Raw genomic sequence first — 10,232 nt, 5'->3', positions numbered from 1 at the left:
GAGTGACAGCGCCGGCACTTCCTGCGGCGGCGGCCGGAGCAGGGCAGCGGCGGCCCCCGGGAGGATCCCGGCAACCAGCCTCTGGGCCCCCCGACAGGTACGTGCGGGCGCGGCCCGACCCCGGGGGATGCTCCGCGGGGATCCGCGCCCGGCCCGGAGCCAGCTGCATCCCGCAGGGACAGGCCGCGCTTCCCCGGGGACACAGCATCGCCCCTCCCCGCAGCCAGCAGCCTCACTCCCTGCTCGCCATCGGCCCCCCAGCCCCCCAGGCACATTGCAGCGGCAGACACCGAGGGGCAGCCTTTTGTGTGGCCCCTGGGCCATCCCACGGCCCCCCCTCCCCACCTGGGCCATCCCGCCTGCCTTCCTGGGAGGTGATAGCGCGCGTCCCCCCCATCATCGTGCTTCTGTACCCCGAAGGGGTGGGCACGAGATCGGCCCTCTGACAGGCGTCGAGGGGCTCAGAGCGGGGCATCGTGCGTCTTTTTGCCTAGCCGGCCCTGAGCATCTCTGAAGCTCCTCTGATCGCTCGCTCAGTTTGTTTTCAGTGTCTGATCCTGAAAAGGCTCTTTTGATAGTTCCTGATGGGCATCGGATGGCCCGATTTCGAGCTGAAAAGTGCCAGGATATTAAAATGGGCTGGATGGGGAGAGAGGAGATGTATGCCTTGTTTCCATACTGTCCGGTGTCTTTGAAAAAACCTGGAGAAGGCTCTTTGAGATTGTTTATTGCACCATTTTCTCACCTAGGTTTGTTTTCTGTTTACAAGCCTGAAGATGGCTGCTGCTGCTGCTTCTTCCTGCACTGGGGAAGAAGATGAGAGCCTGAAGGGATGCGAGCTCTATGTTCAGAAACATAACATCCAGCAGATCCTGAAAGAGTGTATCGTAAACCTCTGCATTGCAAAACCCGACCGGCCCATGAAGTTCCTGCGAGAACACTTTGAAAAATTAGAAAAGGTCAGTGATTGGGCTTCTTATGTTCACTTTCCAAGTGCATGAATGCAAAGGATGGTTTTAAAGTTCCAGTTCTTTGGGTACACTTTTTCCTGGCATGCTGTGTTTCTAGTTAGTTACCATTTTAAAAAGCTCTAAAAGAAAAACCTTTGTTTGTAGACAGACAGTGTGATACAGGCAATTTTGCAGAATGCTTTTGCCTGTGATAAGGGTTCCAAATTGTCAGTGTGCTACACGGACTATTATGCTTTCTCCTGGAAGTGATTCATAGAGTTACAAACATTGGTAGTGTTACGGCCCATGTTCCCCTCTATGAGCTGACCCTATACTGGGGAGCAATTTCTCATTCCAGTATGAGAGGGTTGCCTTTGGCCTGTCCCTGTTATGTATCTAATTGTGACAGCTCCCAAGTTTTCTGTAGATACTGGAAGATTGGCAGGAGCCACTCTGCCACTTGACTTCACCGATCCCTGCCTGTACTGGACCGTGCAAGCTCCTCCTGCAGAAGTGGTGCTCATAGGGACACCACTGCACTGCACAGCAGTGTTCACAGTGTGGAGAGAAAAACAACCTAGCTGTTCATCTGGGACCTCACTGAGGCCTGTTGGGGGCTTCCTTGGAACAAGATGCAAGAAAGGAAGAAGAGCCTGTAGAACTTCCTCTTTGGTGACAGGGCTTCCAAACATGGATGCAAGAGGGAGAATTAGACTTTAAGGGCATGCCCCCATGAGTGTGCATGTGCAGGGGCGTGCATTTCATGTGGGAACAAAATAACAGGGGTATATATTTGTGCCATTTGCTATTTGTCCCTGGGAATGCCCCTACACATGTTTGCTGGTGCATGGCAAAGGGACCCAGATGGGGTAGGGGAGGCTGGGACCAGCACCTTGGCTGGCCTCAGCAGCCTTACCTGGCTTCCTGGGTCAGAGCCTGATCAGCAGCCAAAGCATGGCTCTGGCCAGCCAGGCTTTGGTTTCTGGTGGTGTTCACTGCTGCCATGTGTGCTGTGATGCTTTTGTAGCAGCAGATTTTTTGATGCCAGGATCTCCCAGTGTCAAAAAACCCCACCATGCTACAGGTGCAAGGGTGCATGTGCGCCGCATATGGTTTGTGGCGCCTCACGCAGCTTTGAGGCACAGCAGATTGCACATGTGTGCTCATGGGAACATGCCCTAAGTCTTTAACCACAGAAATCTTCAATCCCAAACAGAATTAAACTTAAACACGAGATCCTAACTAGACCACCTGCATGCTAAAAGTAAATGTGCAGATCTTGATAGGATAAAGGTCTAATTTTCCTGAAGTTGCAACTTTGTTTAAAGTGATTTTTTTTTTTAATTATAAAAGTCTAATTTGGGGTTTAAAGTTTAAAAAAAATAGAGCAAGAAAGGTAGTAATCAGTTACTGCATATACTGCTGATGTAGTGTTTGCTATATATGCACTGTATAGATCAGTGATTGTAAGTCTTTTCTGTGTCTGTAGATATACTGTACTGTTTGCATAAGACGCTGTACCCCAAACTTGAATGTCTATTTAAAAAAAAACAAAACTAAACTATATATATAATGATGGGGGCATCTTATCACTGTAAAGATGTCTTTAAGGACAGGCAAAGTTGTATAACAAGGACAAGGTTTGTGAGTTATGATTGTGACAAACACCTGGCTGGGGTCATCTGAACCCAGCACTCTTTCCTGCCCATGGCAGGGGGTCAGACTCCATGATCTAATAGGTCCCTTCCGACCCTAAAAATCTATGAATCTGTGAATTATGTACCCAGATCACAAATAAGATGCCACATCTCAAAACACCATAATCTAAACTTCTGAAAGCCAAGCTCCATCTGCAAGTGATGAAACCTGCCTTTAGCTCTCCTGGCCAGGGGGCGCATCAACACGAGACTACTATGCAGTAGCAACGAGCTACTATGCAACAGCTTGTTGGCTATTGCACAGTAGCATTTGGGGGCAATAACTATGGTGTGATGCTACCCTGCAGTAGTAGTGAGCTACTGTGCAGTAGTGTCAGAAAACAATGTGCGGGGATGCTACTGCGCAATAACACTGGTTACTGTGCAGTCATTTAGTACTTGGTTATGCAAGTACTAAATGACTGCTCAGTCCGTTGCTCATGTAGACCTGGCCAGTGAGAAGATGGCAGCAAATTGCTAATTTAAAATACTGAAATGACATGTACTATTGTGGCACATTAATTATTTCCAGGGCTAGTAGGATGTTTCATTTTTAGTGCAGTAGCAGAGGATTAGATTCATAGATTGTAAGGCTGGAAGAGACCTTGGAAGATCATTGGGTCCAGCCCCTTGCACCAGGCAGGAAAGACAGGGTCAGGTGACTCCAGCAAGATGTTTTCCAGTCTCCTCTTGAAGATTTCCAGGATAGGCGATTGCACCACCTCTGGGAGGAGCCTATTCCACAGTCTAAGTGTGAAGAAGTTTTTCCTGATGTTGAGCCTGAAACGGTCTTCCAGGAGTTTGTGGCCATTACTCCTGGTTCTCCCCAAGGGTGCCCTGGGAAACAGTTGTTAGAGCTCCCTTATTTCTACCATATTTCTGGAGAGACTGATAGATTATCGTTCATAGTAGAATACTGGGGAGTATGCAAACAACTTGTTGCCATACAAAGCAATGAAAACTTTCCCTTGCTCTAGAACCCAAATGGGATTAGGGGCTAGATAATCTTTTAGGTGAGAGGCCCACCTGGGATGTGGACTTCAGTTCAGTTTCATGCTAACAGTGAGAGAAGGTAGTATGTGCCCTAACCTGTAGGGAACAGTCAAGGGGTTCAGCCCCCAAAATCTAGAGATCTGGGGACATTCGTGGAAACTTGCAGCTTCCAAATTCTTTTTGCTATGGAAGCATGGCTCCCATAACTAGCTGTTTCCCAAAACTTCCCTGAGAGGAAATGGGTTCGTATGTCATGGAGGTGTACTTCTCATGTAGGACAAGTCTGATTAGGCCATCTTTGTTGAACTGACAGGAGGAATTGGTACCCAGGAAGAGCTACCTTCCCAAACATGCTCAGCTCCTTGCTCCCTGAACTCAGAGGGCTGGCAGCATGCATTTGTTCCCTTCCATGCAGCTGTGTTGCCAGAGGGAGTAGAAACCTGAAGGGGTTTTAAGGCCCTATACACTTCTAGCAATATAATGCCCCATAACCCTACAATGCGGTCTGTCCCAGTACACTTGTGTACCCAGATGGGACCCTAGTGAAGTCAGTGAAAGGCACCGTGTCCCCCACTAGAGAATCGGGACTTATGTGCAAAGCTGGTGAATCTTGCATTTGACCAGTTTGTGTAGGAATGCTTTATAATTTGTAAAAGAAGAGCTGGAAGTACTTTGACACATTTTTATTCTGTTTTTTCATATCTACTTCATATCTGGTACTGTTATGCCAGACGTTTATACTTAATACACTTTTTACACATCCTGCTTGTTGATTTTTGAATCCAACAATTGCCTGTTACAGTTGTTTGCCAAGACAGGCACGTCATATGGGTTTGGTAGATGCACAGTAATATGGGGGTGGCTTGTATGGGTGTTAGCATGCTGTACGCTAGCACCTCATAGGACTGATTATACAGCATTTTACCCTTCCATATGGAGAGCTATGAGAGCCAGCCCACTGAAATAATTTTTATTGTTGTTTTCAGGGAAGTGAGTGTTTTGGACCACTTTCTAAAGACAAAGAACATCTTGTTTCCCTAGATAAAGCAATGGACTTAAATGCCAGGACATCTCTTTAGAAGTTCACTGGAACAATTTTGGGAAGATGTACAAGGCATTTTTTCAAACACTTTGAAAACTGGAACTCACAGAAAACATGTAAAGATAAACCCACGGTTCCAAAGTAATTCTTGAGAGAATTGAGCTATTGGCGTCCATGGAATTACATTAGGAAAATGAAAGATACGATTTGATTTATTATGCTAATTATACATCTCATCAAGTACAGAGTAAACTCAAGACAACATAATGCACTGAAGTAATCGGGCATAGTATGTTGTCTTGGGTTGTAGACGCTACTGGACAGACAATCCCATCAATGACAAAAAAGCACATTTTAGCAAGGTTGGGCCCATTGGTCTAAGAGGATAACAAAGCAATACTTTCTGCACTTGATTAGAGTTTGATGTCTGAATCTACACCAGTCATTTTCTGTAAAGTCTTCAGGCATGACTAAGGATAAAGAAAATGCCTTACAGCTTCTTAGGAAAAAGAAAAATGAGCCTCACCATCCTATTAAAAAAGGCCAGAATATTGCTAGAGTGCACTCTGTCCTGTAGCACAGCTATTACAATATTATCTTGATAGAAGACTCAGAAATTCAGAGCTACCTAAGTGTCTCACCCACTCTCCTCTGCAACTCTTACCTCTCACAAGAGTTGTATTCCACTAAACAAGATTTTCAGCCAATTATGGGGCTAGTAGACAACAGCAGTAGATGGAACTTTTACAGGAGCCAGAGCAGACATACAGAAGTCATTGCCAGATAAAATCAAGATGACTATTAAGCTCCCTGCATTCAAAACTAAATAAGACTTATTCTCTCAAGATAGCTTTAATACTGCTGTTACACGTCCTCCCAACCCATCTCCGACTCGCCCTCAAAAAAGTAGATCAAATTTTATCTACTTAATGTAATGGAGAAATATTATTTTATGTCCTTTATTATTTTATAACATTTTGAAGCATGTTTACATTGTAGCCAGAGGAGCAATTGAGACACATGCACAGCTACCTAGCTAGTTTTTGTCTACATGGTTGAGATACCTAGAGCAGCAAAATTACCCCAGCGTCAGCGGGTAAGCGTATAGGCAGGATCCTAGCCAGGCTTCTTTGGTCCACATTGAAACCTGCTGGCTTAGATCAGGAATGCCTCAGCATGCTGAAACCATACTTCTAATCGCAGGGTAGACCTAACCTGAGATGCAAGTGATGATCACTGATATAAGAACTTGGTGCATGGACTGGACAGATAGGACAAGCCAGGTGATTTAAAAATGTGCTTAAAATTGGTCATTTTTATATTTGTCTCTCTAAACTCTTTACACTTAGATTTCTGAAGCATGGTAGGAACGTGGTAGGAAAAACCTGTATTTTTGTGATAGCACTCTTAACAACTTGTGTCAGAAGCAGATTAGAACATCTTTGGACTCCACAGCTGAGGATACGTATTGATCCATGTGACAGTTCTCCTGTGAGGAACTGACACGTGGCATGCAGTGTCAGGAGAAGTTGCTCACTGCCTCTCCTTGGTTCGTCTAGATCTGGCCTTCACTTTTATTTTCTCACCGTCATGTTATAGGGCCCTGATTCAACAAGGTAGGTAAACACATGCCTGTCTTTAAGTACATGAGTAGTTCTAGTGACATCAGGGAGACAAGCACATGCTTAATTTAAACATATGAATAAAGTATCTTAAAGTGCAGGATCAGTTATTGTCCAAGGACATTGTTTCATCAGGCTACAGTACAATTTTAGAGCTGGCAAGGTTTGAATACAAATGTAATGTACTCTGCCCATTTCCTTAGCTTTTAGTGATTTGATGAGTTTACTACCGGACAAGACCAAGCTCACCTCAAGTACAGTACCTTTGTCTTCAGTTTTAATTATAATTCTACAGCAGAACAATGGTATTTTAAAGTAGTCTCTAAGCAGTCAAGGTTCTTTGGGTAAATCTGCTATCTTTTATTAGACCAACTGAAATAGTTGGAAAAATTCTTCTTTGCAAGCTTTCAGGTACAAACACCCTTCATCAGGCTGAGGAAGTACTTGCAGTTGGTCTGTGCTCTTCCTGGGTGGAACAGAGCACAGACCAAGTGGATCTTCCACCCAGGAAGAGCATGGGCCAACTGCAGATGCTTCGTCAGCCTGATGTAGGGTGTTTGTACCTGAAAGCTTGCAAAGAAGAATTTTTCCAACTATTTTAGTTGGTTGAAAAGAAGATATCAGATTTACCCAAAGAACCTTGTCTGCCAATGTCTTTAGACCAACATGGCAACAATCTATATCTAATCAGTGGCACTTACAGTGCCATCAGAGTACTGATTGGATAATATTTTACCTCTGTGGAAACTTGAGTGGATGTATCATCTAGCTTGGTAAGGGGCACACCACTCTTGAGTTAGGAATCTATGTCTAGGGAGAGCTATGGCAGTATCTATTATTTTCAGAATGGAAAAAAACGCCCCAACCCTTTTATCTGTTAAACTACTGACTCATTTCTAAGTGATGCAAAATTCTACCTAATAAACATTAAACCCATACAAGCATTAGTTGAGAAACCTCCCTTGATTTGGCAATAACCATGACATTACTTCCTTTTCTAGGAAGAGACCTCATACTCAAATTAAGCCTTTTTAATTCAGCTCCTCTTGGCTCATAGCCTGCTTATGACCAATTAAACGCAAACATACCACGGTTAAGATTTATAGGGCAAGTTCACACCTCTTTTGGTGCTATTATTACATTCTGTCTCATGGCAGACTCAGTAAGTCTTCTGATTTGGACTGAGATAGCTATTTTTGCCTCAGAGGAACTGGAAGCTTTACTTTTTAATTTGTGAGTTTGTTAGTGGAAGCTGAGACTGAAGAGAGTACAACAAAACTTGTGGGAGGAACAGAAGTATGCAGATTCCCGGATAGGCTGGTTTGTCCCAGGTACTCCATAACTGTGTTCAATTAACAGTCTTGGAGACAGACCTCTTCTAGATATCCACTGAAAAGACAGAAGTAGTACTGTAAGCATCCATAGGTCATCTTCAGTGATTAGCTCAAGGTGCTTGTCTACAGATTGAAACCACGTCCCTATTTGTAGGTTCAGCATAAATTGTAGTACTAGATAGAGCATGGACATTTTACTGCTGTGGGTAGATGTCTCAGTGATAACTTCTGTGTCCTATTTGTATTTGTCCATCTAGAAGTACCACTGTAGTTGCATCATTGCTCTAGAATACTGAAAAATTCCTAGTGGAGATGTCAGGCAGTTCAGTCTTCATACCGATTCACTGCTTGGATTTGCAGTTGAGAGCATCCACACAGGTTCTAGCTGAGATAAGAAACTGATGGAGGATGGGATTTTCAAGAGTTCAGCACTGGCCTAATTTTGCCCTAATTCTACAGTGGCTACACTGATTCCTCCAGCTGTCTGTGGCTTATCTGTTGCCTTCTTAATTTGTTTTGTTTTTGATAAATGGTTTTGACTACACAATATTTCCTCTTCATTTTAATCAAACTGTTAGATACAGACAGACAAAAGATTCCACACTTTTCTTCTATGAGATACAGGGGGGTGGAAAAAATTAGGGTATGTCTTATTGTTGTCATTTTGTTGGTCTAAGCATCCTGAGAACCACTGAAAACTTTTAAGAAGGGCTGCTGTTGCTCTTTTACTCAAGGGTACTACTTGACTTCCTAAATTACTTTCTCTCACTCTCTTTTAGTATAACAGATGCTTTCAGAGAAATCTGGATGTGGCTGTTGAAGACGTCTCGATCTGTCCATAATAATCACTCTAAGTGAAGTGCATGGCTGGATCCAGACATTCAGGCATGTGCGGCCTTTGTACACTACAAACCTCTTCACAGCGGCACAGACTGCATGCCTGGCATGTTAAAATGTGTTGCACAGACATCTCAGTAGCAAAAAAAACCCTCACGAAAAAAGTGGCATGGCATATGCCACAGGAATGTGCACTGGCAAACATGGAGGCTCAGTCTTCTAGAGAGATCCTCTGGCTGCTGGCCAGAGCATATCCCCTCCTTTAGTTCTGCCCTGGCTTCTCCAGTACACCAGGAGCTGGGAGAAGCAGAGAAAGGGCAGCTTGCCCCACATAAAAGCACATGTGCAGGGGTAAGCACAGCAGCAAAAAGTAGTTGTCATAGGGTACCACCTCCAGGGGTGGCTGTAAGTCCCTGGAAACCAAAAAAAATTCTTGCATCCTGCTCTACAAGCAGTCTGCCCTGTTCTTGTCTTCCATGCCTTGATGTTAATGGTTCTGAACAATGAGGGGGGCTGCCCTGGTCTTGTTACAGTGACCACCAGGATTGTGGCCAAGGCCTTATGGACAAAATTGTGTGGCTCTGTTCCACTCCTACACCATGCCCCAAGCCTTGTGTATGGCATCCTCACTGATGGTCTACCAGTTGCTTATGCAGCCCTTCTCTGGGCCTTCTGATCCCTCGGCGCCTCAGCCTCACTCTGGGCCCTCAGACCCTTTGGTCTCTCTGCACAGCCCCTTCGGTCTCTCTGCACAGCCCCTTCCTGGTCTGCCCAACCCCTCGATCTCCCTCTTGGGTTGCCAGACCCCTCAGCCTCTTCTCCAGTCCCTGTATGGGCCCTCAGAGCCCTTGGTCTCACATGACCACTCCCTTGGCTCCCAGCCCCCTGTTCTCTCATCCTGGAGCCTTCTGGTCCTTGATTTTCACTACTGCTCTCCAGGCCCTCAGACCCGTCTAGTCTCAACTATTCTTGGCCCCCTATTTGGGCTGCTGTACCCTCCTGGTCCCTCTTTTTCCTGGCCCCTTGCAGTCCTACTCTTCCCTGGTCCCTTTCTGGGCCCCATAACCTGCGTGGTCCTGGTCTTCCCTGGCCTCTCTCTGGGGCTCTGGACCCCCAGGTCTCCCTGCTCAGTGCTTTTCAGTCAGGACGTGCTCCCCTAGCCTTCCCCCTCCATAGGATAATCCACAAGGCAATGGGAGCTAAATCTCTCTGGTGCCCCATACTTGCCTTTCCCTGGGGTGGCTCATGTGTGACATTTCATAGTGGCTGCTCTGCCACAGGTAGCCCCAACACACTAACCAGCCCCAGTAGGGTACAATTTCAGATCTTACCCCGAACCAGTGTGTTCAGGCCTTCCTGATCTTACTCATCCCTTACTGGGCTCCCCCTGGATACCTTACACCCCTCCTGGGCTGCCAACCTGTGGGCCCTCCATCTCTGCCCCCTGGCTGTCTCTCAGACCCCTTTTGTTGATCCCTCCTCCTTGGATGCCCTAGCATCAGCCATTACCATTTTGGGTGGCATGCTCTTTGACCTCTTCCTCTTGGTTGTGGCTACACAAGGACCTTTGGCCTCTCCTGGGCCCTGGCCCTGCCTCAGGCCAATTGAGAACTTCAGACTCTTCCAGCTCCAGCAGTCTCTGCTGTGGTTGATTGCAACCTTGGGCCCCTCCTGGGCCCTGGCCCCAACAGGCCAGTTGAGATTCCCAGGGTCAGTCCTTCGGCTGTCAGCCCTCTCTTCTCTGTCTGTCTGCCCTC

General features: G+C 46.0%; 1 protein-coding gene across 3 annotated transcripts in view; it reads left to right on the top strand.

Annotated features, from left to right (window-relative positions):
* Nucleotides 1–6: 6 nt before the first annotated feature.
* Nucleotides 7–10,232, top strand: part of PRKAR1B (protein kinase cAMP-dependent type I regulatory subunit beta) — a 138,063-nt gene continuing 127,837 nt past the window's right edge. Inside the window, exons 1-2 of one of the 3 annotated variants that reach the window (XM_019512899.1) lie at nt 7–88; nt 748–959. In XM_019512899.1, coding sequence (XP_019368444.1) covers nt 777–959 — 183 coding nt within the window. In that variant the 5' untranslated portion in view covers nt 7–88; nt 748–776. Of the gene's footprint in view, nt 98–747; nt 960–10,232 lie in introns of all 3 variants that reach the window. The other 2 variants (XM_019512898.1, XM_019512900.1) reach the window with 2 other exon arrangements.

This window comes from Gavialis gangeticus, unplaced genomic scaffold, assembly GCF_001723915.1.
Source record: "Gavialis gangeticus isolate Ggan-Ray unplaced genomic scaffold, GavGan_comp1, whole genome shotgun sequence".
Classification (NCBI taxonomy): Eukaryota; Metazoa; Chordata; order Crocodylia; family Gavialidae; genus Gavialis; species Gavialis gangeticus.
This window is presented reverse-complemented; position numbering and strand designations above follow the sequence as displayed.